Below are 13,008 nucleotides of genomic sequence, written 5' to 3'. Positions count from 1 at the left end.
GAAGCTTCTCAAATAGATCCATCTGAATTTGTGATTTCAATTAATATTACATACAAGGTTTTCTTGCTATGCAGTATTTGCTGTCAACTCAATATAGAAGGCTAATACATTGAATCAAGATATTTTCACCAAGGGATTTCTAAAGACCAAAAGATATACTAAGTTGCCAAAAGACTAGTGAACTGTTAAATCATGGCAAGATTACTGCGAGCACAAGCTGCCTGAAAGGTGACAACATTTAATAAAGTAGGCCTATACTCCCACACAGACATTTCCCTCCGAGGGCTAAGAGCATAGTTCTTTAGAAATCATGTTGTTTTATCACATTAGCATGGACAAAAACACAAATGTTGCAGGGGAGTAGTTTAAAATCTACAAGGCTTTTGAAAGCTCTGTTTTATTGATTGCATCACTCATTCAGATGCAGGTTTCAGAAATAGTTTACTTTTGCTGTAACTAATCTTTTCAAATATTTAAAATATATCTCAGTAATGTATTTATAAAATGAGAAAATAGCAATTATGTGAGCAAACACATTACCGTACATCCAAGACTCAATCCCCTAGATCAGTGATGGCAAACCTTTTAGTGACTGAGAGCCCCAACTGCAATCCAAAACCCACATATTTATCACAAAGTGCCAACATGTCAGGGGGCGGGGCTTATCACGACATATGATTTTTACCTCTGTGGTTCTTAAAAAGACAAGGCTATTTTAAAATAGACTGGGTGTAGATTTTGACTGCTTTTGGATGTGAAAATGCTGTTGAATTTGCCACGCAAATTTCCGCTGAGGACGTTCTGCAACATTTCCACCTCATGTAAACATATCCCAGCAGTAATAGTGACCCCCCAAAGCGGCCCCAGCAGTAATATTGACCCCCCAGAGTGTCCCTAGCAGTAAGAGTGACCTCATAGAGTGGCCCCAGCAGTAATAGTGACACCCAGAGAGGCTTTAGCAGTTATAGTGACCCCCCACAGTGGCCCCAGCGGTAATAGTGACATCCCACAGTGTCCCTCCAGTAGTAATAGTGACACTGTACAGTGGTCCCAGTGGTAATAGTGACATCCCACAGTGGCCCCCCCAGTAGTAATAGTGACATCCCACAGTGACCTCCCAGTAGTAATAGTGATATCCCACAGTGGCCCCCCAGTAGTAATAATGACATCCCACAGTGGCCCCCCAGTAGTAATAGTGACATCCCACAGTGGCCCCACCAGTAGTAATAGTGACATCCCACATAAGCCCAGCAGTAATAGTGACATCCCACAGCAGCCACAGCGGTAATAGTGACACCCCACAGTGGTCCTCAGTAGTAATAGTGACACCCCACAGCGTCCCTATTAGTAATAGTGACATCCCACAGTAGCCAGTAATAATAGTGACATCCCACAGTGGCCCCCAGTAGTAATAGTGATACCCCACAGTGGCCCCCAGTAGTAATTGCAACGTCCCACAGTGGCCCCTGTAGTAGTAGCGCCCCACCCCCTGAGACACATATCCCCCCCCACCTCCTCTACTCGGCGCTGCTGCCACTGATCCCAGGTGTACACTGTGACGTGATGCAGGATGCCTCCTTCCCTCCCCTGCTCTCGCGGAACCAAGTAGGAGATGTCAGGGGAGGGGGGAAGAGGATCCCAGCTGCACACTGACGTCAGTGCTGCTGAGTGAATACCGGCAGGGGAGTTGCGGCACCCCTGCCAGTATTCACTAATGTGGTGAGCGGCCAATGGCAGCGAGTGCCAGCAGGGAAGGCTCTGGGTGCCGCCTCTGCCACGCGTGCCATAGGTTCGCCACCACTGCCCTAGATAGACCCCTTTGAAGGGTTCAGCTGCACCTTCCATCTATTCCGGGAGGGGTATCATGTCTCCTTAAGGAGAGCACCTAGAAGGTGTGTGAGGAGACATCTAGGGGCATGAATGGTCTTATAAGTCTCCTCACTCACCTCCTAGGTGTCTCCTCACACACTTTATAGGTGCTCTCCTTAAGGAGAGCGGATACTCCTCTGACCTATGTCATAGGCCTCTCACTAGCCAAGCCAGAAACCTACTGCATACTGATGAGGGCAAAATCCCCGAAACAGCTATCTGTGTATGGATTATGGCTATATTTCCCAGAGGAACATGCATGGCCTTATAACTCTCCTCACGCACCTCCTAGGATTACGTTTTTGGTACTCTCCTTAAGGAGTGATGATTCCCCTCCTGACCCACATCACAGGACTCTCACTAGCCAAACCAGAATCCTACAGCACACTAATGAGGGTCAAACACCCCAAAACAACTGTCTGTGTATGGATTCTGGCTTGGTTGTCAATTCCTAATCTTTGTTATAAAGACCTGTGCAAAGGGTTGGACAATGATTTACAGGAATGCTGACATCCAATAGGTGGCGCTGCAAAGGTATTTTTCCATCTCCCTTATTTGCATATATTTTATCTATGCAGCACATTTGTTGATTCACTTTTAATTGCATGATAAACTGCTAAAATAGACCTAGTGGCAAATGAATGGCTCCAAAGACTGCTGTCTTCTGTGGGCAGTTAGGGGTCATTATTGTTTCCAAGCCTGGGCCTACTTGAGTATATTCAGGTACTCTACTGGGCCAGACTAACTCTGCCCTATAAGGAAATCTTGTGCCTTAATTCCCAGAAACAAGTCTCTTCTTCAAAAGCTTGATTTCATTCTGCAAGAACACAAGTTCATCTTTAAAGAAAGGTCGAGAAGTATATGTTTCTAAACCCCATGTCATTGATATGGACATGTAGATGAACACGTTAATAATAATGACATGCATAACTGGAGACCAAATTCAGTTGTCATCAAGAGATCTCAGATTCTGTTCACATTGCACAAAGAAAGAAATATTTTTTCATTTTAATTACCGTATATACTCGAGTATTAGCCGACCCGAGTATAATCTAAGACAATAAGTTTCCCCGCAAAAAACTGGGAAAACTTATTGACTCGAGTATAAGCCAAGCTATACTCAAGTATATACTAGGTAAAAAAAAACCTCCATACTAACCTCCCAGCCAGCGTGTGTGTCTGTGCAACAAGCTGCTTGAATTCTCCCTGCTGTCATCCCCCGCCGTCCTCTCTTCTCGGCTCTGTCATCTCTGTCAGTGCTGTGTAAGTAAGCACTGTGATTGGATTGAGCGCCAGCCGATCACAGCTGGTGCTCGATCCAATCACAGCGCTTACTTACACAGCACTGACAGCAGGGGATTTGAAAGCTGAGCAGGGAGAATTTTAAAGCAGCTGGATTGGCTGTGAATAATCGAGCACCGGCTGTGATTGGCCGGCACTCGACCCAGTCACAGCTCTTACTTACGTAGCGCTGACGGCGGGGAATGACAGACCTGAGCAACGAGGATGGCGGAGGATGACAGTGGAGAGAATTCAAGCAGCCTGGCTCACCGCCGCTGGAGACACAGACGCCGGCTGGGAGGTGAGTATGGAGGTTTTTTTTTAAGCCTTCCCTGACTCAAGTATAAGCCGAGGGGGTCTTTTTCAGCACAAAAAAATGTGCTGAAAAACTAGGCTTATACTCGAGTATATGCAGTAAGCTAATTTCAAATATAGGTCTAATTTGGTGATATCATAAAAGTGAATTTGTATTAAATGTTACAATTAAGTTTTTGTTTCTTACATGCCCTTTAATTAATAAGTAAATTGTCTCACATCCTATGTGTCTTCTGACCTCTTTTATGTTGCTTCTAGAGAAGGTCAATTCACTAGGTTTAAGATTTGTAAATTGGTGGAGAAGAGAATTTTTAAAGGGCCTTTCTTGTGATTAATAAAATATTGACCTTAATTAGTTAAATTTTTCCTACTGCCACCAAGCCATTTCTCAAAAACACACACCATGTGTTCCTGTTCTTTCTGGTCTGTGGGGGAGCATTCAGCATGTACACGTCATAAACATGACACTGACAACTACATACCACAGTATCCCTCAATCCCCAATGTCAGAGTCAGCATAGTGTTCCCTCTGCATATGCACAAAATGAGTTCTGAATAAATAATCGAGAGCTGTAGCTCATCTGCATGTTTGAGCCTAAAGGGATTCTATAGTTCAGCAAATAGACAATAAGTGTATGGAGACTAAAGAGAGAGCTACCGGGCATGCGCGAGAGAATTAGCCACAATACATAGTCATTAGAACTGGTGAAATGAAAATCAATTGATAAACACAGATTGACAAGTGTTTGAATAATAGAGCAAAACTCTTAGGGCAAAAACACACAGCCGTATGCGCAACTAAACCCACCGCTACAGAGCGTAGTTGCACATGAACGCGCAAGTTTGAATAAAACATCAGGAAGACATGTCCTGCCCTATCTTTCCCGCATGTGATATTAACTACGTCCAAGAACAATAGGGCAAGTCCTATCTTTTATCACCCTTACTGTTTACGGGCGAGAATACCGCTAGTGAAAAGAAAACCATTGAAGTCAATGATTTTGTTTCATCCCATCATGCGGTCGTGATTATCAGGTTTAGTAGGCAATGTGAAAATGCAGGACTTTAGAATTTAAAAAAAAATAAATTGTGAAAATTAAAACATTGACAATAAAAAAATCTTTAAAAATATGTTTAACATTAAAACATTTGATTTACACAGTAGGTCATTTTCCGTTGACATGTTCCTTTTAGGTATAGCTGTCTTCGTCTCCCTTTTATTCATTTTTCCATTTTTCATCCCTCTGTCATCCATCCCTTTACTTCTTCTATTCTCCCTTTCTTTTTCCTTTGTTGTTTTTATGTCTTCTTTCAGATTTCACTATCATTTCTCCATAATAGCTTTATATGTTACTTATATGGTAAAAGTGCAAATCCACATAAAATGCCTCTGTAATATTCTTTAGTTTTCGCACCACATAGGAGAAAAAGGGGAAAAAGACTCTAACTTCACTATCTGTTATATGTGTGTAAAGATTTATTCCACAATTATGCCGTTAGGGTCCTTTTCCACGGGATGCTTGACACAGGATGATCGCTTAGTGAATGTAGGTGGAACGGAGATTGCTCTGGTCACCTGCCTCCTGTGATATAGTGTCCTCCAGGGGAGGGGCGCCACGACACACTGGACTTCAAAACAGTAGATGAACTCATGCCAAGCTTTATTTTTCCAGCACAGCAAACAAATAGTATCCTTCAACGTAGCATAGGCACCGCGCAGGGTGCTCAAGTCCGTACAAAACATAAATGCAGTTTGCACCATCCCAAGTGCTCAGAGGTTTCCTCCTCAGGCTGCCAGGCCCTGACTTCCTGGAGCTGCAGTCTTTTATGCTCCAGTAATGAGGTCAGGGCCTACAGCTGCGCTTCCTGAGAACTATGGTGAAGTTGTGGACTGGAGCACCACCCTATCCAGCCTAAAAGCCTGGGAGGGAGGTATACTCCATCCACAACTTCACCCTTTGAATGCCTACACTACATTAACAGTAAACAGGCCTTCATTCAAAAATGAACCATGGCCGATAGTCATTTGATTTTTATGCCTGCACAAAACTAAATGACGAATGAATTGAGTCGCTGCTGCCATTTACACTGAAAGAATATATATATCGTTCAGACTCCCGTGATGAAGTGGGAATTTAAACATTTCTTCCTTACATCATACTCCAAAAATATACCCCATATATATGCTCTTTATTGTTACGTGTAAAAACTTAACTTCATTTGAAGTTATCTGCATTCACTTTCTTTCTTCTGATTCTGCTAACTTGTTACATCCTCCATTCTTACTTATCATTTAGTCATGCCATTCCTTTATTAATTTTTATTGTTGTATATCCTCATTGTAACATATTTAATTTCCTTTATTCTGTACTTTGCTTTCTTTCTCTTATATCTATACTATTTTTTCTATGTAAGGCGACCTGCTGGGTCTGGTGGAACAAAGATGGCCAAACAGCTTCTCTTACTACCTGTTGCACACTACCCATAGTAGGCATTGGTGGTCTAAGACACTTTTTGCTGCTCCTACTGGCCAGTACTGCTCACATGGGCAGCACTGTTTTAACAAAGCAGGTGGAGGGTCTTAGACTAATGATGCATACTAACAGGGGTGTAGCTAAAGGCTTATGGGCCCAGGTGCAAACGTTTATCTTGGGACCCATGAGCCCAACTTTTCTTAAGCTCTTAACACAAAGGCGTAACTTGAAGCTTCTGGGCCCAAAATGCAAAACCTGTAACAGGGCCCCCAACTATAATGCTTTATTCATAGTACTGAGCTCCCTATATGGAGAAGAGAGGCCTTATGGGCCCCCTAAAGCTCCAGGGCACGGGTGCAACCACGTCCTCTGCATCCCTTATAGCTATGCCAGTGCATACTAATACACAGTGTGCACCAGGTAGTCAGAGAAGCTGGTGTGTCCATCTTTTTTTCCCTAGGTCCAGAGGGTGACTTTAAGGCCTTAGTCAGACGGGCGTTTTTTCGCCCGATTTGCGCATTGCATGTCGCATGCGCATGCGCAAATCGCGTGACCGGAGGCGAAAAATCGCGGGAAAAATCTGCACCTAGCCGCGTTAATCGTCGCAGCAAAACGCCCGTCTGACCGGAGAAAAATCGCCGTGCGCATCAAAATGCGCATGAAACTTAGACTGACCGGCGAAAAAAATGATTTTGGTGCGCACATAAAACGCCGAACGCAGATAGGCGCGATCTGCGAATCGTCGTGTCCTATAATTTATCGCATATCCGCATAAAAAGCGGACATGTGACCGATACCATAGCGAACCATTGGTTCTATATATGCGCAAATCGCATGTGCATGCGCAAATCGCGCGAAAAAAACGCCCGTCTGACTAAGGCCTAAGAAGTATATTTTTGCAGGGATGTAGTAACGATCCAGTTTAGATTTTCTAGCTCTCAGAAGTGGAGTTTTCTACTTTTAGGGTATTTGCTACATCGACTGACCCTCAGCTATCACATGTGACATCCCTCGTCTCCTGTGACAGATTTCTTGTATTTGCTGATTTTCTTCTAAGATACGTGAATGTCTCACTTAGAAGATGATTGCCACTTTTAAAAAAAGATTCCCATAAGAACACATTAAGTTTATGCTTTCAGGCTGTGTGTCTCAGAAACCATCAGTCTTTAACCAATTTTAAATCGTTAATTGATAGAAAATCCCACAGTGCAGATTTGCTGCTCTGTGTGTTACTCTGCTGGCTTACAAAGCGTAGAGTATCTGCATGAATATGTTATTGCAGTGAAATACTGTATACCGACCTCTCTAGCTTTATTCTCAGTAGCCTTGAGTTTACCTGAGTATCTGCATATCATATAACTTTTGATCATATGTAATATGATTACACAAGTACTTTGGTGCCTCCTGTTAGGCTGGTTTCACAAGAGCGCATTTTAACTCTGAAAACTATATTTTAGGCGCCGTAATATGGAGAAAATGTATCTATTCTTATAGCCGTGTTTATCACATGAAAATGATAGCATGACCTATTTTTTGCATATTTGTCTTTGCATTGCTACTCTTTTCTAATGGGCAAATACAGATCAGTATTTGCCCAGTAGAAAATAATATGCAGAGGCAAATGCTGATCAAATACCTATGACACATGGTTGTATTATGAACGTTTTACAATACCGGCCCTAGGGTAGCTTTACACGGGCAGAAGTTGTGTACATTTCTGTGCGCGTAAAATTCCCACGTACAATATGCAGAGAATAGAACCCATTTATGTCAATGAGTCTGTACGCATGCCACACGCAAAAAAATAGAACATGGTCTATTGCCCTCCTCATTTGCGCACCAAAAGGGAAAAATCTGCACCTAGCAGCGTTTTCAGCGAAAGGGCCGAGCGCTGCCCGCTATACAGCTGGCTCCATTGAAAGCAATGGGCTGCCGGCAAGCGCTGTATGAATTTTCGGGGAAAGGCTTAAAATATAAGCCCTTCCCTGAAAAGCATCCTGAAAATGTGTAAAAAAAAAAAAAAAGTATACTCACCTTTTTGCTGCAGCCCGAGTTCAGCCGCATCCGACCGGCAGTTCTCCTGAACTGCTCTCTGTAGTATTCAGCAGGCGGGGATTTAAAATCCCCGCTTGCTGAATGGGCTGCCTCTGATTGGTCACAGCCCTCAGCCAATCAGAGGCAGCTTTCACTCACCCATTCATGTTACATGCGTTCTGCGAATCGGTGTGTCATATAATTATCGGCACATCCGCATCAAAAACAGACATGTGACCAATCCCATTGCTATGCATTGGGTCTATATATCTGCAGATCGCAAGCGCATCTGCAAATCGGACCAAAAAATGTCTGTGTGACCGAGGCCTAAAGGAAAAAATTAAAACATTTGCTTTGTGGCACCATATTGTAAGACCTACAACTTTTTGCATCTTTTTGTGGGGCAAGCTGTAGTTTTATTGGTACTATTTCTGGGTAACTATGATATATATATATATATATATATATATATATATATATATATATATATATTATACATTATAATATACAGCAATACATTTATAAGAATCAATATATGGTAGGCCTGGGAGCCTTCAATAACTTCACTAGGCTGCCATAGCAACCCATTAGCATCCCACAATTGCTAGATGGGCCTGATGGGATGAGGGAGGGGGCCACCTGACTAATGGCTTAGGTACCACGGTTGGCATTAAAAGCAGCGTCCAAGGCGTAAAATGTCATGATAAGAGTTATCTTATCATGGTCGTCTGTAAGAGTGGGTGTCAGCTGTTCACAGCCAGCAACCTCCTGGTATACAGCAGGCCTGGCACCCGAGCAGGCTTCATACCTACCTAATGCTTTATGATGTATATCATGGAGGCTTAAGATGTTAAAACTAAATTCATGTAATAATAATTACAGGTAAAAATAACCTCATGTCCTTGTCCTGTCTTTCTGACTTTCTTACTGAGATGAAGAAACAGGTCATATCCATTTGTGCAACTTTGTCTATATGGAAAATATACATCTTACTATTCACAACTCTTACTGAAGGTAAAAGAAAACAATGTGCCCTTCATACTCACGTTGGGATAGTGTATGTACATGGTTAAAATGGGTCACATAATGAAAATGCTAATCACTACTATTATAAGCTTGTATATAAAAAAGGTCAAGTCCCCTGGTGCAAGCACTGAGTCATGACTGACTCCTAGGGTGACGTCACATTGAGATGTTTTCTTGGCAGACTGTCTTTTACATTCATCTTTTACCCTCCAGCAAGCTGGGTACTCATTTTACTGACTATGGACGGCTGAGTCAACCTTGAGCCGGCTACCTGAACCAAGCAGGGATTGAACCCACACCCTTCAGTTCGTGAGAGAAAGCTTGGGTCTTAATTTCTGCTGCGTTAACACTGTGCACTATTCCATAGTAACATAGTATGTTAGGTCAAAAAAAACCATTCAGTTTAGCCTATTTCCCCAACAATTTTTATCCAGAGGAAAGGCAAAAAGAAACCCAATAAGGTAGAAGCCAATGTCCCCCACTTAAGGGAGAAAATTCCTTCCCAACTCCAATGTGGCAATCAGAATAATCCCTAGATCAACAACCCTTCTGTAGTAATTAGTGATTATAACATGTTATATTGTAACATGCAAGAAAGGTGTCAAATAAAGAACCTCCATCTATGTTAGTGTAGAAACCTTCTTTCCTTTAGACGTAGAGGGCCGCCCCCTTGTTACAGTCACAGTCCTGGGTATAAATAGATATTGGGAGAGATCTTTGTATTGTACCCTGATATATTTATTAGGTCGACCCTCAGCCATCTTTTTTCTAAACTAAATTACCCCATTTTTTGACAACCTCTCTGGGTATTGTAGTTCACCCAGTTATTATTCTAGTTGCCTGTCTTTGAACCAACTCAAGTTCTGATATGCCCTTCTTGAGTACCGGTGCCCAAAACTGTACACAATATTCCATGTGTGGTCTGACCAGTGACTTGTATAGAGGAAGAACACTGCTCTTGTCATGTGCCCTTTTGATGCACCACATTATCCTATTTCCCTTTGGTTGCTCCAGTGACGTTTACAGATAACTAAAATCCCCAAGTTGTTTTTCATGTCCATTTTACCCAATGGTTTCCCATTTAGTGTGTAATGGGGACATGTATTTCCCCTGCCCATGTGCAGAACCTTACTTTTCTGCCCAAGTTCAATATTTCAAAATTCCCCTATTTGTGTAACATCATTGAATTACAGCCATTACAACTGGTGTAAAGAGTTTGCCTGAGGTCTTGTCCCCCCCAAAAAGCTCACCTCCCCTACCACAAATGCCCACAGTTCCATATATACACTACATGATTTTATGGCTGTTGGATTGTGCAAATGCAAAGAAGGTCTTATACAATGTTTACATTAGAAATGTTGTGGGGTAATGGGACAAAATATATACTTTTACCTCTTCGGGATGTTATATCCCCCAAAAAATAGAACTTTTTAACTGTTACTTTGTTTAAAGTGTAAATAAATCTTAGGATTATGGCTAAGCAGAGGGGCTCTTTTGGTAGAAACACCACAGACTTTACGTTTCAATTGAATACAAACACAAAATGACACTATTACCTAAAATAAGTATTCATATTTTCACATCTGGGTAGAACATGTTATGGTAAATATAAATAGTGATCCTATTTTGTCTATAATATGTTGCATACAAGTTTTATATATATGGTGATTTCCAAGAAACTGCCCAGTATACAGTACATCCATCTAAGCATGCAGTTTGCATTATAGGCATGTATATTGGCAAAGCCATAAACAGTATCCTCCCTCAGCTGAAATATCAGCTAAGAAGGCCAAATATTTTTGCAAAATTTGAGCCTTACATGTGGGCTGTCTATTACCCCCAGCTTTATCAACTGTATTAATATTTGGACCTTGCATGTGTTATTGCTCTATACTGCTGTAGAAACAGGAATGTACATTGAGTAATTTCATTGATTAATTCTAGCATTTTAGCATGGAGACCAATACATTTGCCTGCAACTCAGTGTAGCTCAGTTTTCATCATCTGGAGTTTTCTGACCCTGATTACTTTGACAGAATTTTTTATTTATTTTTTTTTCTTTTTAATTTCCAGCTGGTGAATGAACAACAAGAAAGCAGGCCTCTTCTCAGCCCATCTATTGATGACTTTCTGTGTGAAACCAAATCAGAAGCAAAGGCCAGGCCAGTAACTTCAAATACAGCAGGTAATTGTATGCTGCAATCATCTCTTGTCTCTGGGATGGTCTCATCTCTTTTGGCAGCCTTTACTCCATCTGAAAGAGGAAAAAACAGCCTGTATAAAATTGGAATCATGATTGTTAAAAGAAAGTGTTTATGTTCCACTGAAAGACTGCAATTGTGTGAGAATTCAGAAGTTATAAAGTCTTCTATTCTCTTCTCTACAAAGAGTAAACCATAGCTCGTTGGTCCAGTCACACCATTGTCATTCTATTTTCAGCTGGCTTTTAGGAAATAAAACTTGAGTCAGTTGTCTTGTGAAACACAAAACATCAGATCCTCATATCCAGTACAATCTATTTGACATTTGTATTCTCAAATCATATTTTATAGGAAGCTTTTCTCCTATCCTCGTATTCAGAAACATTGGAAACCAAAAATAAAGTTTCTTAAAGCAGGGTCTTTTTGGACTTTTTAGTATTCAGTCTTACATTTTCTATTTAAATGGGTTTTCTCCACTTTAAAAATATATGCCATATTTACAAGACTGGGACTGACATACGTTTGATTGTATCCATAAATCCTGTAGACTTAAATGGAAAGAGAGTTGTGCACATGCGTGTTACTTTTCTAGTTACTCTGCTCTTGGATGTGATCTCCAGGGGGCAGCTATTCTGGAATATGGGTGGGACCACCACCTATCTGCCAATTATAGCTTATCTTTTGGATAGTTACTATATCTATTTAAATCCCTTTAAAAAGGTGAAGTAATCAAACACCACTGTAAAATTAACCAAAATGTGTTTCTCATATATGATATCAAAGGTTATAAAGGCATTAAAAAAACTATAATTTCTCAGTGCAAGGGGCTGGATGCCGGATGCAGAAATACTGATAGCTTATCATAATTACATGACACCAGCAGCTCTGTATATTGGTCTCCACAGGAGCAGAGAGATCTGAAGTGGTCACCTGCTGCAGTGAGTTTCTATTACTGGGCAGTAGCTTAAAGCGACCCTCCAGGCCTGTAAAACAAAGATAGCAGCAGCACTTCTCTAACTAGCATATGTATTAGTATGCCTCATTAGTCTAAGCCATTACACCTGCTTTAATAAACCAGTGCTGCCCATGTGAGCAGTACTGGCCAGCAGGAGCAGCATGTAGTATCTTAGACTACCAATACATAGGCCTCATGTCCATGGCACACACGGATTCCGTGCTTGGAATCTGGCATGGAATCCAGCACTGCCCGTGCCCAGTGAGCCCTGCTTATCTTTATTTCCTCGGCAGTGGTGTCCGTGCAGATCCCTCCCCTTCTTTTTTTAATTTCCTGCTTTCCCGCGGATCAGCGGCATGTCCGCAGTGTCAGTTGTGGGTGTGCCGCGGATCGGATGGCTGCCATTACCCTTAATGGAAGCCGTCCGTGCGGGAGCCGCAGAAAAATGGAGCATGCTTTGTTTTCTGGACCAAAAGGTCCGCAAATTAAATCTGCATGTTTTAAGGCACTCATGCATCTCTATGGGTGGCTTGACTTGCGGATCTCCCACACGGGTGTCCTGTGCGGATTCTGCAAATCAAATTTGCCCATGGACATTGGGTGTAATGTACAATGTGCATCAAGTAGTCAGAGAAGTGGTTAGGCCATATTTGTTTGTCCCAGCCCGGATACTCACTTTAAAAACATGAAAAAACATAATTCATTGGGGGTTTGAATGACTCAGATATGAACTCAAGCACAACATTTAAAGAGATCATACACATTAGATAGAAGTAGGGTGATGCTTGAACAACTGTTGAACAAAGCAATCACCTGTTGGACAATCATTTTGCAGACTCAATATTACACATTT

General features: G+C 41.8%; 1 protein-coding gene across 2 annotated transcripts in view; it reads left to right on the top strand.

The window, feature by feature from the left end:
- PEX5L (peroxisomal biogenesis factor 5 like) overlaps positions 1 to 13,008 on the top strand; it is a 94,968-nt gene that overhangs the window by 17,375 nt on the left and 64,585 nt on the right. For both annotated transcript variants that reach the window (XM_066590086.1, XM_066590078.1), the window contains exon 3: positions 11,073 to 11,184. In XM_066590086.1, the coding sequence (XP_066446183.1) occupies positions 11,073 to 11,184 (112 nt within the window). The remainder of the gene's footprint in view (positions 1 to 11,072; positions 11,185 to 13,008) is intronic.

Source organism: Eleutherodactylus coqui, chromosome 1, assembly GCF_035609145.1.
Source record: "Eleutherodactylus coqui strain aEleCoq1 chromosome 1, aEleCoq1.hap1, whole genome shotgun sequence".
Taxonomy (NCBI): Eukaryota; Metazoa; Chordata; class Amphibia; order Anura; family Eleutherodactylidae; genus Eleutherodactylus; species Eleutherodactylus coqui.
This window is presented reverse-complemented; position numbering and strand designations above follow the sequence as displayed.